A 21,673-nucleotide genomic window follows, 5' to 3' on the forward strand; every position below is an offset into this window, starting at 1 on the left:
ATCAAAGTGGAATGCGCTCCCAACAGGTATAAAAGAAAGGGCATCTCTATCCTCCTTCAAAACCGCACTAAAAGTTCACCTCCAGGCAGCTACAACCCTAAACTAACACCCTCCCCGGATTGCTAATAATCAAATGTAAACAATCAAATGCAGATACTTTTTCTTATGCCTTCTGATCTCTCTCTCTCTCTCTCTCTCTCTCTCTCTCTCTCTCTCTCTCTCTCTCTCTCTCTCTCTCTCTCTCTCTCTCTCTCTCTGTCCACTACTTGATGTCCATATCCTACCCCCCCCCCCTCCACACCCCTGATTGTAAATAATGTAAATAATTCAATGTGATTATCTTGTGTGATGACTGTATTATGATGATAGTATATATGATAGTATATATCTGTATCATGAATCAATTTAAGTGGACCCCGACTTAAACAAGTTGAAAAACTTATTCGGGTGTTACCATTTAGTGGTCAATTGTACGGAATATGTACTTCACTGTGCAACCTACTAATAAAAGTCTCAATCAATCAATTCTGTTATTAATATTCTGGTTCCTACATCATATATCAATATAAATCAATACAGTCTGCAAGGGATAGCGTTTGTAAGCACACATGATTGTGCGTGCTGCTGGTCCACTAATAGTACTAACCGTTAACAGTTAATTTGACTCATTTTCATTCATTACTAGTTTCTATGTAACTGTTTTTATATTGTTTTACTTTCTTTTTTATTCAAGAAAATGTTTTTAATTTATTTATCTTATTTTATTAATTTTTTTAAAAAAGGACCTCATCTTCACCATACCTGGTTGTCCAAATTAGGCATAATAATGTGTTAATTCCACGACTGTATACATCGGTATTGGTTGATATTGGTATCGGTAATTAAGATTTGGACAATATTGGAATATCGGCAAAAAAGCCAATATCGGACATCCCTAATTTTTACTGTCAATATCGGCTGCTGAGTTTAAAAATATATATATTTTCTGCTAGTGGTGTGCCTCTGGATTTTTTCAATGAAAAAAAATGTGCCTTGGCTCAAAAAAAGGTTGCAAAGCACTGTTATAGAACCGACATTATACAAATGTGCATGTATTGCCCACCCCTAAAGCCAATCCTCGCGTAGTCTCGCGAGGACACGCAGAGGACACAAACGTGACGAGGCAGCGGAGGAGCTGTTACGCAACCATTGACCTACTAACACATATTTCTGGAGAGGCTGCCGCACAAAGTGGAGCAAAGTGTCCGGCGGAGCACAACACTAGGGCGGCCCTAACTCGGAGACACGCACCACCGACCGAACGGAGCGCAAAGAAGGAGCAACTTTTTTTTTCTGTCTGTTGGAGGTTTTTTTATCTGACAAGAAGGCGGAAACGGCACGAGAGACGCTTTTGTGTCGGGGAAGCCTTTACGTTGTTTTCCCCTCCTCCACTAAGGTATGTTTTTCACGGCACGGTTTGTCTGTCTTTACGTGTAATAATTCCCGAAAGCGGCCATATTTCCGCATAAGGACCGTTATTGAGTATGTTTTATAGGGGAGGACTCGCCGGTCATGGCCGGTTATTGTTCGCAGCCGGCAAGCCTTCGACTCGCTGGTCACGTAACACAATGTTACTCGCCCTGTGAACATGTGCTCTCCATTTTGTTTTCTGCCTGTCACCTACGACTTAACCTCATATGCTAATGAATATGTTTACTGGCGAGGTGGGATGTTTTCCTACATTAATGCCGATTCTGTCCGTTTGGGCACATGGCAGCTGCTGCTCGCATGATGGAGGTCATTTAAAAACGACCCATCATACCATTAGTCCACTTATGTATTATTAAAAAGCAAATAGAATAAAAAGTCTAATATTATTATTTAGTTATTATTGGTATTAATAATATTATTATATTATTGATGATGATAATATATTCGAAATTTAGGAGAAATATAACCTTAGAGGAAAATCTAAAACATTTGTATGCTCGTACAACACTTAAAACCTTTAGCATATCCACATGTGGAATTAAATTACGGTACGGATTAACCAAAGAAATCGAACAAAGCACCAATGTGATTCAGTTTGAGACGGTTCAAACGACAAGTGTTTTTTCTTATTGAGACAAAGATTATTTATGTATTTAATATTTGTATGCTTACTATGGTATATTTATTTATTATTTATTTGTTCACTGTTCAGTTACAGAGAACAAGAAAACTGGATAAAAGTGCTATGGTATGAAAAGGGGTAGGATTAAATAAGCTCTGCTTCTTCTTACTCCTTTTCAGACGTGCTGTAATGAAACAACTGGAATTGTGTGATGCATTACATTGTGTCGTATGCATGTTCCAAATAAACTGAAACTGAGCTGAAATTTAGATTGAGATCATACAAAGGAACAGTGTCTTATAAGTATCTCGTATTTATTGCTTATTTGTGCCAGTTCCATGAAAAAAGCATGTTGGGTAAGGCAGGGCGGCTTTAGGGATGACATAACCAGCGCACAGCCGCAAATAAACAGCATCTCTCTCCTGGGACAAAAGGTCTGTAGTTAATTCCTGCTCACACCAAGATTTAAAAAAAACCTGAGGGCTATAGAGCTGTTTTCGGACCAGGTAAAAGCAGCATTGGCCTTGTCGTGACTTTACTCAAATTAGACGAACAAGCCAGGATTCAGGATGCGATACAATGCGTGGAAAAAAAAAATCTGCGTCTGTTGAGAGCCTTTTCGTGTGCCTGCTGCCAGCTGGTCTAGTTTCAGAGTGTCTGCTTTCTGAATGTAGGTCAGACCTGTATTTGGACATGACATGAGGCATTCAAGGCGACTCGGGATCACTTTGAGCACTCGGTTTTTCTGCTCTCGACCAGTATATTCATGAAGGATTCAATTATTTTAAACACTTTTAACATCCTTCCAAAACACAAAACATAGGGAAATACACCCGTTTTTATCTTCCCTAAAATTGTATAGAAACCTTTGATCGATTTCCAACCAGTTACAGCATGAGTTCCAACAGTGTACACATTGCAGTGACTCTTGCGTCTATTAAGAATCTGGAATGTCTGAATTCCAGTCTCTCTGTTTGTTTCCCGTGACACTAACTGTAGGGCAAAATGGACGTGCCTCGCTAGGGGTCACTCCACGTGTGTGGTTGGATCTTTTAAAAAGTTGGAGGAGGGGTCACACTTGCACCGGTGGGGGTCAGAGGTGAAGCACAACTCCTAGAGTAGAAAGTGCCTGGGAACTGCTAACCGTTAAAAACCACATATACACCCTCTTTCTCTATTGAATCCTATTAGGCAGGTGAATGTTTGCTTTTAACTTTACCTCCTTTGTTTCCAACCTTGCACTGACGGGGAACTTGCAGTAATTCAAAGTCAGTCAACTGTAACTTCTGCTGCAGCCTAATGTGCACGTTACACAAGCTTTGCAGTGCAACAAGGGTGATTCAGAGCACGTACATAAGGAGGAAGGCGGGTGTGGGGTGGTTGAGGCAAAGCCCCTCCCCACGCCGACCAGAGAGAGGCTGTTATGTGCGGAGATGGGTGTGCGCTCTGACGTCAGTGCCATCTCCAGCTATAATTTTTCATCTGCCTCTGATGCTCATTGTTCCGTGCAGCTTTGCAGGCTCCGTCTAGCGCATGCGGAGATTGATGTTGCGTGAGAATCGCAGAGGCTTTCGTAATCTTTAGGCTGGTGACGCATTCGAGTTTGTCTCTTTGCTTCAGGAGGAATCTCATTTTCACCTCTCAAATTCCTCATGTTATTCAACACCCCCTCCTCACCTCTTTCTATTTGACTATTTTTAGAGTGCACTCTAATACTCCTTCCTTCTCCAGCCCTCCCTCTCCTACAGTCCCACTGACCCATTTTATGGCGCACTGTCAAAGACGGGAGGAGTGTTTACTGCTTAGCGTTGTTTCTAGGTCAGTGGGACACCGCAGACGAATACGTTCTTTCTTCCAAACCCGCCTTTGTTCACTCTCCCTCCCTCCCCGGTCTTTATGAAAATAATTCTGCGTAGAGGGAAGGAGCTGGGGGAGGGGTTGACCCCTACATTTTTCCACGTCTGTTGGCGCGTGTCCAAATCCCGCTTGTCTGCGTAGCTTTCCTCCTGTTCTTTTAAGAAAATTAGGGAAAAAATGTAGTCATACAAGTTTGGTAACCTGCCTAATCCAGCCGCCAGAGTTATAAGAAACTCTGCTCTGCTATTGAGGACATTACTCAAGCTGTTTGAAGGTCACGACATGTTTCTGTTTTTTTCCACTATGAGATGATGTAACAAGTTCATTGTCTTAAACAGGCACCAACCAGATGCTCACTTTGATAGTTAACATGGCATTGACACTTTGCTGGAATAGGAGTCCACAGATGTCCTATTCAATTATAATTTATAATGAATAAAATAATCATCATAAAATGAGATAAATAACCACTGCAATATTTTTTTATAATATTCTATGCGTTGGAGCACATTATAATACTGTATTATAATACATTTTCTGTTTTATTACGGTCTCCATTACTTTTCACTGCCAACAACTTTTGTTGTCAGCAGACATCTGATCATTCTTTAGTTTTTCCCAAACTCTAATTAAACAGCTATTGCTCTCGAACAAGTGGTCTGCAACAGGCAGTTTGTGAGCTAACAATTGCTCGCCACATGATTTTCATCAGCCATGTTTAATCAGTACGCAGGTGTTCAGAAGCTTGTGCTCTAATGTCAGTCAGTGGACAAAACAATGGGTTGAATTACAGTCGTTACCTAACATTTGTCATCGTTATGACACATACTGTCATTTAAATCAATTGTATTCATTCTGTCAGTGACCTAATGAAGCTCCTGTAGTTAGACTGTTCTTTGAGAACTAGATAAACTAGAATTAGTCATGCATGTTCTTCTTCTGTACTGCACATTACTCAAATGTTGATGAAACGGTGATGAAACTTTGGATATCAGTTCATAGCAGCTATGTAAGGGGATAAAATACATGTAACTTGTGACTGAAATGTTATTTTTGATTTTTATTGTGGAACTAACTGTTTTTCTACTCCTTCCTGTGTCCTTCTCTGTAGATCAGCTGTACAAAGGCATAGACCACTTGACCTACATCTTCTGCAAGACAGTGTGGCCTGACAAGTTTCAAAGCTGCTCAGACCATTTGGGCTGACATCAATAAACTCCAGTTGACCTCCTGAAGGACCCCAGAGACTTGTGTGCACCAAAACAACGAAGGAACTTCAAATGCAAAATTGTTCCCTTTTCAAGGATTTTTGTGCGGAAGTCTAGTTCAATATCTAAGATGTTCACAGAGTTCCATCTCTTTTTAATCTTCTTGGCTAATTTGGATACTTGATCATTCCAATCTACAAAACAATCGGCAACAAAAACCAATGAGGCTCTTTCTTACAAGTGCACAAATACCTCATTCAGAAGTTTTTGCTGGTCCCACGACATAGTTGAAACTCTTTAAAACAGTACATTTGTGCTATTGCTGCACGTTTTTCCCTTTTCGCATCTTGCTGGAGTTTCACTCTAGCCATACTTGGGCAAAAATGGAAAGCCTGAGTCTCCACCTCCCATCACCCAGCAACAAAAATGCCATGGAGGTAGACACTTTTACTACCTACAGCAGCGGCCTCCCATCTCCAGCCCCCGAGGACGGGGCACGGGTCGGCCGCCAGAGTAAGGGTTCCAAATCCACTGTGGCATCTCGTCGCAAGCGAGAGTTCATCTCTGATGAGAAAAAGGATGATTCCTACTGGGAAAAACGGAGGAAGAACAATGAAGCAGCAAAACGCTCAAGGGAGAAGCGGCGCCTGAATGACATGGTACTGGAGACCCGGGTCATGGCACTGAACGAGGAGAATGTTCGTCTAAAAACGGAACTGCTTCAGCTCAAACTGCGCTTTGGCCTTATCAGTACAGCGTCCTACATGGAGAAAAGCCAGCAGATCTCTAGCAGCGCTGCCGGTGTTAACTCGAGTAGCAATTTGAGCAGCATTAATGGCACTCCCAATAGTAATGCCTACCTCTCAAGTAGCGGCTACTCCAGTGCCTCCCAGGTCATGCTAAACTCTGACTCTTCCGAAACTGAACAGTCCAGCCACTGTGAGCGTCACGCCATGCTCCACAAGTACTCTCCCAGGGGATCCGTGTCGGACCTGTCTGACGGTTCCTCCAGCCCTGAGCCTATGGGCTACAGCATAAAGACGGAGCCTTCCAGTATAGAGATGGCCGGACTGGAGAACAATGGGATGGGATTGTCAAGTCATATCTACCATGGCAGCCAGCCCGCTTTGTTGTCTCCTCACCAGCAGGATGTGCCACTGGCCGAAGATACCACAGACTACGAGCAGCCCTACATGGAAGCCTCCAGCACCACTCCTCAAGCCACTTCTTCACAAAGGAGCGTCATCTTGTATCGGTCCAGCAGTGGCTGTTACCCCATGGACAGCCAGAGGCCACACGAGCAGCAGAGCAGGCTGCAACAGCATAGCCAGCACTCCTTGACTTCCAAGTTCTCTGGCTGCTCGATGACTATCACAGAGGTCGCAGAGAAGCTACAGAGAACAAAGACGGGGGACTGTGAGCAGTATGAATATCCCAACAGTCAGGCAGAGTCAGTCGAGGAGTTGCAAGAACGATACAATGGCCATCAGCAGCATGAAAGCCATCACGGACATTACAGCTACCAGGCTCAGGACAGTTGCCTCGAGCAAGCTGACAGCCAGAACCCCTTTGCCCCGAATCTGATCCACAGCACTGAGGAGGGCATGTCAGTGTTCACACAGCACAATCGCTACCTCGACACACTGGATGACGAGCCTCCTGTTCTTACTTATGAAGGAGGCCCCAGAGCTGATGGCTTCTACCAAGATAATTCCTCCGCTAAAGATACGTCGTCCAGCGATGGGGACCCACGCAGCTCTGACAAGGAGGGCTCTACTGACGACGAGTCCCCCTCATCATCGTCCTCTGACATCAGCAGCTACCACCAGAAAGGGTCCGAAGCTGTGGGGCCACACGGTGAATGTCCGGCTGAGGTCAAAGGGACCGCACTGCCCCACAAGCTGCGTCTTAAGAACCGAGCTCTCTCCTCGACTAAAGCACAGATGGACAGTGGCACGAGTGCCTCCATGTCTCCGTCCCCCACACTGCCACAGCACCCTTACCTGGCTCTGCCGAACAATGGCCATGCCAGCAGAGAGGCGGACAATGAGGCAGAATACACAGAGGAGGAGGTCAGGGCGGAGTCAAAGATGGCATCAATCAGCTGGAGAAGAGGTGGAAGTAATGAGAGACATGTTTAAAAACCGGTGGGAAATGTGTCAGTGTTTAGTCACTGCAACAAATGGACAACTCATCACTTTCACTGTGTCACTAATTTCCCTTTAGTCTCTCCTACCTCCTACATAGCTCTCCAGTTTCAATCACACATTGAAATACTCACATTTCTGGGATACTTGTTTTTATATTCTATACATGTTCCAATAATGCCACACTAATATTCTGTTAGTGTGGCATTGTAAGAACTTTCCTTTGACCAAAGAATATTCATTTTGGTACAGTATCATTGTTCCACCCCTTCAAGCACTTAGATTGTATATTCTTGTAACATACATTTTTTTCATATGACATTTATATTTTAAAAAGAAAATGCGGCAAAAAAAAAAAAAAATGGCTATTGGGATGCAGAAGACTTTGAAGCGCCCAGTTTGTTGTTGAGAGAAGTCGTAAATGCCTCAAAAATATTGAGACAAATAAGAACAAAAACCCCACAGACCGTTGACTCTTTAGCATTATGTGTCAACTTGGGTGAACACTAAGAACATCCAGAACAGTCCAGTTGTCATATCAGTCAAGACTATGCAGTCTTACAACGCTGACAAAGCACAAGGTGATCCCCTTTGCCACATTTGACGGAATTGACACACCTCGGCATCCAAGGGGTCTAATAAAAAGATCTCCCATCGCAAAGCTGCTCTCTCTCTTCTCATAAGGTGCCTCTTTAATGTGTCGTCTCTTTTGTCCCCACATTGGCCAACGTCTTATCGAGCCCACTCACCTGTGCACTGAGCTTTAGCAGCCTGCATTATACAGTCTGTAGAAGTCTGACAGTTTCACTTCCTGGTGCCTGCCTCTGGCCACTATGTATAAATGTAAAGTTGTCTTATCACTTGTATACTGCTGTCATTATTTTGTTATTTTCTATTATATGGCCTATTATTTTGTCTATTATTATATGTAATTTTATTGTCGTCCTGTTATTTGGATCTATGCTCTTCCTGGTTGTGCTGTGTTTGTTTGCCCATGCTATCCCATGCAACGATTTGTACTGTGTTGCTGTATTACCTATATTGTTGGCCCAAACCTTTTGCGAAAATGAGACAAAAAAAGATACACTTGCCCACATGTGATCATGTATGGCGATACTTTACATGGACTTGCGCAATGGTTGGAAAAAACGTATTTTTCTTTGTGAAGGTTGAAAATGGGGACGAATAAAACTTTGAAATGTGCTTTTTGACTTGACTGTAATTTCTCACTCATCAGAGCACGAACATTCCACTGCTTGCATACTTAAAAATCATACAAACATGTTAATATGTTCATTACTGGATATTTTTTAAGTTAACACAAGATCACTATTGCAAAGAGTGGCAGTTCATGATATGCACTTGCACATAGGGAAAAACCCCAGGGTGGCATTTTCAAGGGGGCGCCACAAGGGTTAGGGGGGAAAATAGAATTCTAAAAATGTATGTTTAATTACGTGAGTCAGATGGGCGGCATTCTCTAGGGGGGCGCCGATAGGAGGAGGTGTGGAGAATGTTATTCCCAAAATTAATTTTATTTAAAAAACATTAAATATTTAAAATTATATGAGACAGGTGGCATACCATGGGGGTGCCACAAGGATGAGGAAGCAAATAATTGAATTAGATTAATTGATTTTGTAAAATTGTACTAATATTTATTTTTAAATTATATGAGCCAGTTGGGCGGCATTCTCTAGGGGGCACCACAAGGATGAAGGGAAAGCAATAGAAAAATTTAAAAAATGTATTTGTACTTTTTCAAATATTTATATTAAATCACGTGAGTCAGATAGCTAGGGCACAGGTGTCAAACTCAATGCCTGGGGGCCACATGTGGCCCGCCACTTCATTTTATTTTATTTGGCCCTCGAAAGCCTGGAAATAATATGTATCAATAAAGTACTGCAACGTTTCTTACTAAAAGTATCCTTTCTATTTTGGGAGAAAAACAATATATCGCAAATTATGTTAACTTAAATATAGTCCACTTATGCAAAAATATATTATCAAACATTCAAACCATTTTAAAAAAAAATAGAAATAAATACTAACAATGATTTCAAAGCAAGTTATCCATGAAATTGTGCAATGTAAAAGTAGCAATAGATTTCATGGTAAAATTGTAAAATTTACTGTGGTTTTTAAAGCATTTTACTCTAAATGGAGAAAATAAATAAAAATTCTGTAATAAACTGTGGTGCAATACACCGAAAAATCTGATTTGCGGTAAAACAAACAAACTGGCAGCTTAGGTGCCCAAATTTTACTGAAAAATTGCAGTTTTTTTATTTACAATAAAAAAACAAATGTAAATGTTACAGTAAAATTCTGGCAACTGAGCTGCCTTTTTTTACCATAAAAACAGCAGTACTGTTCTTCCATTTACAGTAATATACACTACATTTTGAGGTGAAATTATTGCAACTTAACATGTTTTTTTTTTTACATATTAGTTGAAAAAAAAACAACTAATAAAATGCATTAAAAAATGGTGTAATAATAGTATTCACTGTTAATAGCGGTCCTCTGGGGCCAAACATAACTGCGATGTGCCCCTCAGTGAAAACGACTGACACCTCTGCTCGTGGGGGCTCAACAAGGAGGAAATGTCAATTTGAAAAAAAAAAAAAAAAATTCTCATATTTATTTTAAATTATGATTGTACTTAGACTTCGGATTAATTAAAACGTACAAAAGTCGATTGATGAACAGAAATTGCTTAAAAACAAAATATAAATATTTATATTTAGGGCTGTCTAAATTCATGAGTAAATATGAACAAATCTGTAATTGTTTCAGGCAGTTTGTCCAAGTAGTGTTAATGCTGTGGATGCACAAATGTGCAGTTGATGTGCTAGTGACAGGCTGCACAAGAAAACAAGTCCATATGGAAAACACTGAACAGCACGTTGGTCCTCTCCATTGGAAATTTAAGTACAACAAAAAATATTATATACACTCTGCAGGACGTACTCGTCATTTCACTGACGCACTTCAACCTTAGATTTGCACATTGATAACACAAAAGAAGTAACATGTCCACATTAATGTGTATAAATGTTCGTTTAAAAACAGTTTATTAACGTGGACATGATGTTAAAGGTGTTTAATACACATGTTATGCATATATTCCCACCTTTGCTGGGTCTCATTTCTCATGCAAAATGAAACACCACTATGTAAATTAAAAATAAATTAAATTTAATTGCGATTAATCAAAATTTACCCACAGCAACCCAGTGATTAATCAAATTTAAAATGATAATCCTTTGACAGCCCTATTGATACTGTATTATACTAAATATATCACAGGGCTAGATTGTAAAAGATATATTATTTCACTACAAACATGTGAAATGACACAAGCGAGTGAATGTGCGTCAAAATGAGCTGCTTTAGCCTTGACTGCAGTTGAAGTGTCAAGGGTGGAGGAAGATGATGATCAGGTGACAGCAAAACATGGAAAAGACAGTCCGAGAGAACAGGCCAAAGATTTGTAATAATAAAACGCACCTGCACTTGTGTACACTCCAAGTACATTGACGAGCTCTGCCAAGGCCAAACAATGATAGTGGTGGTGATTCCTCTCTTATTGCACTGAGGAGTAGATATGCAAGACAAATAATGCAGTAAACAGCAGAGTGTGTGGAACTTGGATGTTCATAAACACCCCTACCAAAAAACAAAACTAATAGATTTAGTAGGAAGATGCTTTGACAAGACAAAGTGGTTGCTGGTGCCAGAATTCACTGTGTATTCCCTCATTTTCAGGAAAGGTTTTCCTGAAAGTGTCCATTATTTACAAATGCAAATGTTGACAGGTATGTATGTTCTGTTTTGCTCTGTTCTGGTATATGGAATGGTGTGAAATGGTCTAATACAGGGGTGTCAAACGTACGGCCCGAACAGGTTATATCCGGCCCGCGTGATGAGTTTGCCAAGTATTAAAATGAGCTGCATATTTTTTGAATGAAAGAAACTGCTGTTCTAAATATGTCCACTGGATGTCACAGTAGCAATTCTGTTAGGACTAGCAAGAGGTACAAAGTAAAGCGTGGCTCCGGCGCCTCTCCCTCGACCCAAATGAAATGTCTTCTGCTTCGAACACATCGTTATTTGGCACCCTTATTCCCCTATAATGTCTTTGTCAAAAACAAGAAAACTTAACCCTTTTGAATAGTTTTTACCTCCGTTTCTTACGGTTTGTCGAGTTAGCACTGGATTGATACGTGGACATGACAAAGGAGGTATCTGATACCTCGAACAGTTTACATGTTGTGTGTTTTGTTCAATCCCAGAAAGACTGTGATTTAAAGTTTAATCCTGGCTTTGTAGATACACAGACCAAGTCTAAGCTCATTGTGTTTTTGAAGCTGCACCAATTTCCTCAGAAATTTCAACAAACCCGAAGTGTTTTGTCCAGAGGATTATTTGTGATTTGCACGTTTTCAGAATGCGCTTATTCTATTTTTGGCCAAAGTAAAACAAAGAAAACAACCTGGAGTTGTCTTTATTTTTAAATTATCATGCCATGATTTTACCATTCCGGCCCACTTGGTAATAGATTTTCCTCCATGCGGCCCCTGAGCTGAAACTAGTTTGACACCCCTGGTCTAGTATGATGATATCATATGATATGATGTTATGTTATGTTGTTATGTTGTATTGACTGAAAATGTCATTTAAAAAAAGCATTTAATTAAAAACAGTCAAGTGTTTAAGTTTAACATGACCACATATGCCAAATTAAACTTTTTTCATTGTTAAAGGGTTGCGTGATGAAAAATAAAATATCCGAAAATATGACTGGTTGGCAGCCAAAAGGCTCACACTATTAAATATATAATGCCCACAATAGGATGAAAGTACTGCAATATAAACTTCCATATTTTGTCAATAAAACAATCTGAATTTTCAGTCAAAATATTTTTCTCAGTTAAATGTGCTAAAGCAGTGGTTCTTAACCTGGGTTCGATCGAACCCTAGGAGTTTGGTGAGTCGGGCTCAGGGGTTCGGCGGAGGTCAAGACACACCCGACTCATCGTGTAAATAAAAACTTCTCCCTATCGGCGTATTACGGATACGGCAACAGCAGAAGTCACACTGATTTGCAGGTGTTTAATTTGTTGTGAGTTTATGCACTGTGTTGGTTTTGTTCTTTGAACAAGGTGATGTTCATGCACGGTTCATTTTGTGCACCAGTAAAAAAACATGGTAACACTTTAGTATGGGGAACATATTCACCATTAATTAGTTGCTTATTAACATGCAAATTAGTAACATATTGGCTCTTAACTAGTCATTATTAAGTACTTATTAATGCCGTATTCTGCATGACCTTATTATAACCCTAACCCTGGCCCTAACCCTCTACCCCTAACCCTAACCAAATAACTCTAAATTAAGTCTTTATTACTTATAATATGTTCCCCTAGTGTCCAAAAAACTCTAAATTAAGTCTTTGTTACTTAGAATATGTTCCCCATACTAAAGTGTTACCAAAAACATATAAGTTTGTCTTGAATTTGAAAAAAAAAACATAATTTTATTTTTCACTAAAGAAGGGTTCGGTGAATGCGCATATGAAACTGGTGGGGTTCGGTACTTCCAACAAGGTTAAGAACCACTGTGCTAAAGCCTTACAGATTATTGTTTTTATGATACAGGTGCAGTTACTGTAAGTCTGGGAAAACTTTAATTTCTAGGGTTTGGATGTGTTGAACATTTGCACTTAAACTATTGATTAAAATAATCTAGGATGTGAAGAAAATTGGAAATGAAATTTGGGAAAAATACACAAAATGACAAGGTGTTAGAAAACACCATAGGTTGTTATTATATTACTTACTTACTCTTACACTTACTGAGCCAATAAAACACCAGGGATGAAAACCAGTCCTACTACAGCCATGGCGTTTCTCTTAAAGAATGTTTGTGTCCATTTTGTGTTGTGCGGTTTAAAAAAAAAAAAAGCATAATGTTTAACAAACAAACATTTGCATAAAGCAAAGAAATTGTCCAGTCCCATTCTGATAGTATTAAAAACTTGAAAATGATCTGTCTTAGAAAGACAGACTCATGAAAAGATAAAAAAACAAAACAAAAAAAAACTATTATCTATGTGTGATTAATTGCAATTAATTACGGGTAAACTACAGACAAAATGAACATTGAGATGGAATATTTCAATCTTTGACAGCTATGTTACATTATGTTGCGTCATTAATGTAAATTATGCAAGTTCGCAATTTGCAGTGATAATCACACTTTAATATGTGATTATATAATAGTATATTAATTAAATTTAAATTAAATTGTATTATATTATCCATCCATCCATTTTCTATTATATTAAATTATATTGCGGTTTCTCTTTAATCATGCTGGTATACAGTACAATATCAGCATATTCTTCCTGGACCCCAGGAAGAATAGTCTCCACTGCGGTGTAGACTAATGGGGATCCTTAATAAACTAAACTAAACTAAACAACATGGCCGACAAGTGATATGTGTTATGAGAAGGAAGTCCAGTAAACCAAACACAAACGGGCTGCAGTTCTCAGGCCATCAGCACGTTTTAGTGTCTTTGCAGGTCAATATTTGCTTTTACAGGCTGTGGTTTTATCATCATTTTTACACCATCATAAACCTGGCCACCACTTCTGGCAGCCAAAGGAGGATGCGATTAGGATTGAATGAGTTAGGATGTTTATTACGGCTCATTGGTGTCACATGCAAAAACACACATCTACTGTAATACAAAACCTAAAACCAGTGAAGTTGGCACGTTGTGTAAATCGTAAATAAAAACTGAATACATATTTCAACCTTTATTCAATTAAATAGACTGCAAAGGCAAGATACTTAACGTTCGAACTGGTAAACATTGTTATTTTTTGCAAATATTAGCTCTTTTGGAATTTGATGCCTGCAACAAGTTTCAAAAAAGCTGGCACAAGTGGCAAAAAAGACTGAGAAAGTTGAGGAAAGCTCATCAAACACTTATTTGGAACATCCCACAGGTGAACAGGCTAATTTGGAACAGGCGGGTGCCATGAGCGGGTACAAAAGCAGCTTCCATGAAATGCTCAGTCATTCACAAACAAGGATGGGGAGAGGGTCACCACTTTGTGAACAAATGCGTGAGCAAATTGTCCAACAGTTTAAGAACATTTCTCAATGAGTTATTGCAAGGAATTTCACCATCTACGATCCGTAATATCATCAAAAGGTTCAGAGAATCTGGAGAAATTACTGCACGTAAGCAATGATAATACGGACCTTCGATCCCTCAGGCTGTACTGCATCAAAAAGCGACATCAGTGTGTAAAGGATATTACCACATGGGCTCAGGAACACTTCAGAAAACCACTGTCAGTAACTATAGTTGGTCGCTACATCTGTAAGTGCAAGTTAAAACTCTACTATGCAAAGCGAAAGCCTTTTATCAACAACACCCGGAAACGCCGTCGGCTTCGCTGAGCCCGAGCTCATCTAAGATGCAATGATGTAAAGTGGAAAAGTTTTCTGTGGTCTGACTAGTCCACATTTCAAATTGTTTTTGGAAACTGTGGACGTTGCGTCCTCCGGATCAAAGAGGAAAAGAACCATCCGGATTGTTATAGGCGCAAAGTTCAAAAGCCAGCATCTGTGATGGTATGGGGGTGTATTAGTGCCCAAGGCATGGGTAACTTACACATCTGTGAAGGTACCATTAATGCTGAAAGGTACATACAGGTTTTGGAGCAACATATGTTGCCATCCAAGCAACGTTATCATGGACGCCCCTGCTTATTTCAACAAGACAGCGCCAAGCCACGTGTTACAACAGTGTGGCTTCATAGTAAAAGAGTGCAGGTACTAGACTGGCTTGTCTGTAGTCCAGACCTGTCTCCCATTGAAAATATGTGGCGCAATATGAAGCCTAAAATACCACAACGGAGACCCCGGACTGCTGAACAACTTAAGCTGTACATCAAGCAAGAATGGGAAATAATTCCACCTGAAAAGCTTCAAAAATTGGTCTCAGTTCCCAAACGTTTACTGAGTGTTGTTAAAAGGAAAGGCCATGTGACACAGTGGTAAAAATGCCCCTGTGCCAACAATGTGTTGCTGCCATTAAATTTTAAATTAATGATTTGCAAAAAAAAAATTTGGTTTCTCAGTTAGAACATGAAATATATTGTCTTTGCAGTCTATTCAATTGAATATAGGTTGAAAAGGATTAGCAAATCATTGTATTCTGTTTTTGTTTACGAATTACACAACGTGCAAACGTCACTGGTTTTGGGTTTTGTAGAAATACAACAATTTTGCATTGTTGTTTTTAAAGTAAATTTTAAGGACATGTATGTATAATCAACGCTGTATCAATGTCTTGTGCCTGCTGGGGAGGTACAGTAGGTGCCAGAGACCAATGTCAGGCATGATAGACACATGTTGAAACTAATGTGCATGCATGTTTACATACGGCGTGCTGTGTAATAACAAATATGGAATTAAACATTGTGTCCTTCCTGCTTATGCTGATGCTTGTTTGCGCCCCTCCTTCAGCGTTTCAAAGCTGTGTTTGTCTATTATGTAGAGGCTGGTGTAATAAAAAAGGGCACTGGGACTAAAAGTAGGTCAGTGAGAAGGGATAAGTGGAGGATAGAGGGCTGGGGACGGGGGCGGGGGGGATGTTACATCATTCCCCCTCCACAGTGTAAATTCAGAAGTGAGTCCTCCTGTTGCTGCTTGAGGGAGCAGCTTATTGCAATTTCCGTGGCGCACTTTGCGAGAAGTGAATGTTGCGTAACTGTCCTAACTGGTGCTGTATGACAGTGACCCATAATACTCTGTCACTTTTAGTTCCACACAACTGGAGACACTCTGCAGGAGAGGAGTGCTAATCCCATGTATGGTTAAACAAGTGAGGGCGAAGGTGATGTATAGCAAAAAGCATGTAAGTGTGTGCGTGTGTGTGTGTGCGTGCGTATGTGTGTGTGTGTGTGTGTCAGAGAGAGTAGGGAAAGTGGGCAAAGCGTGTTTGCTCCGCATTGCCTGCAGTCGTCAACAACTCGGTTATGTAACTGGGATGCTGCAGTATGTAGGTCAGCCGCACGAGGAGAGGCAGAGATGGGCTAAGTATGTAACTGGAGTGTGTGTGTGTGTGTGTGTGTGTGTGTGTGTGTGTGTGTGTGTGTGTGTGTGTGTGTGTGTGTGTGTGTGTGTGTGTGTGTGTGTGTGTGTGTGTGTGTGTGTGTGCGCGTGTCCTTTAAGATAACTGTCTTGAACAGATTTAGAAGGATATTTTCAACGCCATTTTAATATCAAGTTAGTTTTTTTTTGGAGTACATCTTTTCAAAGGAGAATATTAGAAATGAAGCTTGAATATATTTTAGAGTAGTCAGTGTCCAGCTGGTACACAAAGTGCTTTGTGTAGTAATGTACTTTAAAAATGTGTATTGTTCACCCCCTTTTCAGCATGAAATAATTTATTAAAGTTATTTTTTTTCTCATGCGAAGGCTAAAATATGATTTTTAGTCTTTTCCTTGTAGTAAATACGTGTTTTGTTGTGGGTCATTAAAGGTTATTCTGCACATTCTGTGTGCCATGTTGGTCAGATGTTTTACTCAGTCTTTTTGTTCAAATTTGTTCATTAATGACTTTTTCTTCAGCAAGTTCCCCTATGACGATTTAATTACAGAGGGAAAATCCCAAGCATTTATTACACATTCCCCACATCCTCCCACACAATTTTATTGCAACAGAAAAACTTTTGAAAAGAGCTTCTGCAAATCCAGGCATTTTAAAAAGGCCCGCGAGATTTGAGGGGGACTGTTAGATTATCATTAGTCAAAGTTAAAAAATGTTTAATTTACAATGCAGATAAAACATATTTTGTTAGATATGGTGAAAACATTAAAAAAAAAATCATAAAATCACAGGGTGATGTATCAGGCCTGTCAAAAAAAAGCCAGCAAAATCCTGAAAGGAATTAAATACAAACGCATACTCCATGGACCAGATTGAGTTGGATCCAAATTACCATATTTTTCAGACTATAAGCTGCTACTTTTTCCCCGCGCTTTGAACCCTGCGACTCAAAATGGCGAAGCTAATTTGTGGATTTGTATTCCCTGACGGTCATAATGTTTTGTATTAAACAAATCGTTTTCATATTACACCAACAGAGACGCTGAAAAGGTGTGTTGTTTATGCTATGGCACCATCTTCTGGTTGAGTTTGCTTACTGCAGATGCTACAGGTTGAAAAGTGAAGTGAAGTGAATTACATTTATATAGCGCTTTTTCTCAAGTGACTCAAAGCGCTTTACATTGTGAAACCCAATGTCTAAGTTACATTTAAACCAGTGTGGGTGGCACTGGGAGAAGGTGGGTAAAGTGTCTTGCCCAAGGACACAACGGCAGTGACTAGGATGGCGGAAGCGGGGATTGAACCTGCAACCCTCAACGCCTTTATCTCTACTCGTCTTGACTACTGCAATGCCCTGTATGTAGGCATTAGCCAGGCCTCCCTCGCCCGCCTGCAGCTTGTGCAGAACTCTGCTGCTCGTCTGCTAACACAGACCCGCAGACGTGAGCACATCACCCCTATATTAGCGTCCCTTCACTGGCTCCCTGTGCGTTACCGAATCAATTTTAAACTCCTTTTATTTGTTTTTAATTTTCTAAACAACCTCGCGCCAACATATCTCTCCGACCTCCTTCAGCCTTACTGCCCCACCCGATCCCTAAGATCAGCCGATCAGCTGCTACTGACGGTCCCTGACACAAGGCTGAAGCTTAGAGGTGACAGAGCTTTCGCCGCTGCTGCTCCCAAGCTCTGGAACGACCTACCTCTGAGTGTTAGACAAGCCTCCTCTCTTCCTGTTTTTAAATCTCTCTTGAAAACATACTTTTATTCCATGGCTTTTAACACTGAGTGGTATCCATCCTGCAATGGCGCCCCATAATACACCTGCTGTGAACCTGTTTTTATGTTTTTTTTATTTTATTTATTTATTTTTTATCGTGTTCTGTTTGTGTTGTGTTTGCTCGGTTCTCGTATTATCTTTTAACCTGCCCATTGTACAGCACTTTGGCTACCCCTGTGGTAAATTTTAAATGTGCTTTATAAATAAAGTTGATTTGATTTGATTTGCTGGCACGGCCGCTCTACCAACTGAGCTATACCGAAAATGTACAACCAGGTTCGTTTCTTGAACCGGAAGTATTCTTGCATAGCTTTTCTGCTCGAAAGGATTCTTTATTCATAACTCCAAGCAACGTTTAAAAATGTTACAATATAACTAAGACATTTTTTACTCACTAAACCGTCCCACGGGTGGTCTGTAAGAGTGTTTTCATGCATATTTTTCCATGCTATTTTAATGTAATCAAGCTAGTGTCACTAGCATTAGCTTATATGCTAACATGTTTATAAGTATGTGTTAGTGTTATTAACTTACAATGGCATTCTTTTTGTATTTTCTTAGTTTCGTTACCGTGGAGTTATTGAGTCTGATTAGCTGATTGGAGAGCGAGCTTTAGCAGCTAATGAGTCCAAAACGATGACTTCTGTTTTGTTTGCTCAGCCGTTTTAATGCCGTATTACAGGCAGTGTTTGGAAACAATTAAGGTATGTAAAATTTAAATGTTTCGTACCGGTATAAATCTGCGGCTTATAGTCCGTGGTGGCTAATATACTGTATGTAAAAAATATTTATTTCTTCTAAAATTTGGTGGGTTCGGCTTAACTATCGGTGCACTCTATAGCCTGGAAAGTACAATAGTTGGCTCCTTTTATGAGTGACTAGTACATGAAATAAGGCCTGAATTGCATCCAACTATTTACACTTTATGATTTTTCACATACAGTAGAGCTTTAATGTACAGCAAAGCAAATGTGATATAATTCCTGCGTGCTTGGCATCATTTCAGCAGCGTTATGGTGCCTTGCTTCTGCACAGCGCTGTAAAATAGGTCAGTGTCAGCGTGTGTGTGCGCGTTTGCAGAACAATAATGATCTCACTGGCTTTAACAAATGCGTGATATATAAAAATGGGGCATACGAAAGTTGTGCACACGTAAAATAAAAGTAGGCCACTTGGGATAAGTGTGTGTGTGTGTGTTGAATCAGCGTCATGTTATGCAATATGAAGCCACCCCCGGGCCTTATTACCATATCTTGTGGCCTCGTGCTACAGGAAGTGACCTGCTCGTCTGTGTGAGATAATAAGTGGAAAGTGTGGATAAAGAATGTGTTCTGGCACGCAATCCATCATCTGCCACATGTTTACTCCTGATTTTTTTCATTTTATAAGCGTTCTTATGTGTGCACTGACTGAACAAGTAGGTCGGATTAAAGCAAGTCTGCACGATGGATTGGAATCTTTGCTCCTTCCTCCAACGTCCCAAAAACATGCATGTCAGGATAATTAAAGACTTTGACCCCCGGATTTCCACTGGATGCGTAACGACTGCGTAACGGCGCTGCCAAGGTGGACTGCTTCTGTTTCCGTTCAAGTCAATGTGTCCATTTCCACCTCCGCCAAATCCTTGCGCACGGCAGCGTTATGCTGGTGCCGTACCGCATCCGTGCAATAAATATACGCAGAGCTTCTATATTTGCCGGGCATCGCCACACGGTAGATCAATTTAGCTAATATCTTCTTGTGTTGGACAGGAAGTCAAGCACAAACACAAAATAAATTAACCAGTTTACCTTCAAAATAAAATACTCTGTGTTCTTATTTTACGCTTTTTTACGCTCCAAAGGACCTGAAGTCAACTTGTCATTTCACCTCGTTGATACAAATGGATGAGGACATGCTGTTTCTGGAGGTCCAAAATCAAAGACTCATATTACAGAGACAGCAGAGCTGGGCAAATATTTTGACTCAGGGGCCACATTGAGAGAAAAAATGTGTCTAGGTGGGGGCCAATGTGTAGGTGTGTATAAATTATGTATACACATTTAGCTGTAAAAATCTGCTGTACAGTATGTGTGTTGGGATCCCTTTTTTTTCAGGAACACTAATACCAAAAGTCACAATGTCAGATAGAGTTCTAAAAAAGTAATGACGAACCACCTCAAAAAAACAGAATGGAATTTTACGCTTTTTTTTACTGAATGGGACACCCTCAATGTACATTAAAATAAAGAAAGTGGGATTTACAATATTAACTATGAACAGTAAAACACTGAATATTAACAACATATGAAAATGACTGTCGCAGGCTGAAGCAAATCTTCGTTGACAGCAATGTTGAAATTTAATATTTATTTTACACATTTTTACAGTTTGTATTTCATAAGTAAATCAGAGGCTACTCAGAAGGTGAGATAACTCCTGGAAATTACTGGCTTTTAATGGCCAAAAGTATAGATGTGTGTGTCCAAGTTAAAGGAAACGGCAGGCTGTCTTCTTTTAATAGATTTATTACAATCTTTGCAAGCTGGGTAACGTTTGCTGTGGTCTGGAACAACATGGCACACAAACAACTTTTTGAGATGCAGCCAATATTACATACATAATGTGTCATGAGACATGCAAAACAAAATTTTATACAAAGAGGATAAAATTAAAGGAGATTAAATGAGGTCAAATATACCTACAAACGAGACATAATGATGCAATATGTACATACAGCTAGCCTAAATAGCATGTTAGCATCGATTAGCTTGCAGTCATGCACTGACCAAATATGGTCAGATTAGCACTCCAACAAGTCAATAACATCAACAAAGCACACCTTTGCGCATTCAGGCACAGCATAAAAGGTTTGGTGGACAAAATGAGACAAAGAAGGAGTGGAAGATTGTACATGTAAACAAACTGTTGCGTCACAGTCCACACTATGGTGAGTTCAAGAACGGCCGAAATTAGTAGGACAAAACGATGTTCACCTAATACTCTCAACAGTGAAGCATACACACAAACATATTAAACAGTGGGCTTTCTAACAATTGGGAAGGTTTGCGTCATGTTTGTCCTCAAACAAAAAAAATACTACAACAAAAAAATTATTTTCCCCCCCATCTTTTTCCATTTTCAACTTTTTTTAAAAAAAAATGCTCCAGGGAGCCTCTAGGGCGGCACTAAAGAGCCGCGGGGTTGCCGACCCCCGCAATAGGGGTAGTAAGAGTTTGAATGAGCCAGATGGACTTGTATGCAGCAACCATGTATAAAATTCAAATGACATGTTCCCCATACCTGAAACGGCTACTACTGGTCACCAATCACACAGAGCACTTCAGGGCTACAACCAGAGCTTTAAAGCTCAAACACACTGTGAAAGGGGAGCACATATTAGTCAAATGGAATAATCAAAATGGAGTAACCCAGCAAAGGTCAGTCTTAAAGCTACACCTACCAC

At 40.1% G+C, this 21,673-nt stretch overlaps 3 protein-coding genes across 5 annotated transcripts in view; 2 read left to right on the plus strand and 1 right to left on the minus strand.

Annotated features, from left to right (window-relative positions):
* lg22h22orf23 (linkage group 22 C22orf23 homolog) overlaps positions 1–21,673 on the minus strand; it is an 86,574-nt gene that overhangs the window by 62,710 nt on the left and 2,191 nt on the right. For all 3 annotated transcript variants that reach the window (XM_062033400.1, XM_062033398.1, XM_062033395.1), the window contains exons 2-3: positions 21,511–21,586; positions 10,821–10,904 (exon numbers count right to left, since the gene is read on the minus strand). The gene's annotated coding sequence lies outside the window, so the exon portion shown is untranslated. The remainder of the gene's footprint in view (positions 1–10,820; positions 10,905–21,510; positions 21,587–21,673) is intronic.
* klf1 (Kruppel like factor 1 (erythroid)) overlaps positions 1–21,673 on the plus strand; it is a 251,904-nt gene that overhangs the window by 39,433 nt on the left and 190,798 nt on the right. The gene's annotated exons all lie outside the window — the stretch shown is intronic.
* LOC133639287 (uncharacterized) lies at positions 1,138–8,507 on the plus strand. Its single transcript, XM_062032497.1, has 2 exons — positions 1,138–1,435; positions 5,061–8,507. The coding sequence occupies exon 2, from the start codon at positions 5,541–5,543 to the stop codon at positions 7,296–7,298; it is 1,758 nt and encodes a 585-aa protein (XP_061888481.1). The 5' UTR covers positions 1,138–1,435; positions 5,061–5,540; the 3' UTR covers positions 7,299–8,507.

The sequence above is a fragment of the Entelurus aequoreus genome, linkage group LG22 (assembly GCF_033978785.1).
Source record: "Entelurus aequoreus isolate RoL-2023_Sb linkage group LG22, RoL_Eaeq_v1.1, whole genome shotgun sequence".
In the NCBI taxonomy this organism is placed as follows: Eukaryota; Metazoa; Chordata; class Actinopteri; order Syngnathiformes; family Syngnathidae; genus Entelurus; species Entelurus aequoreus.

Bases quoted from the DNA above. Each gene is read 5' to 3' on its own strand.
- LOC133639287 (XM_062032497.1), top strand. From the start codon at position 5,541: ATGGAAAGCCTGAGTCTCCACCTCCCATCACCCAGCAACAAAAATGCC.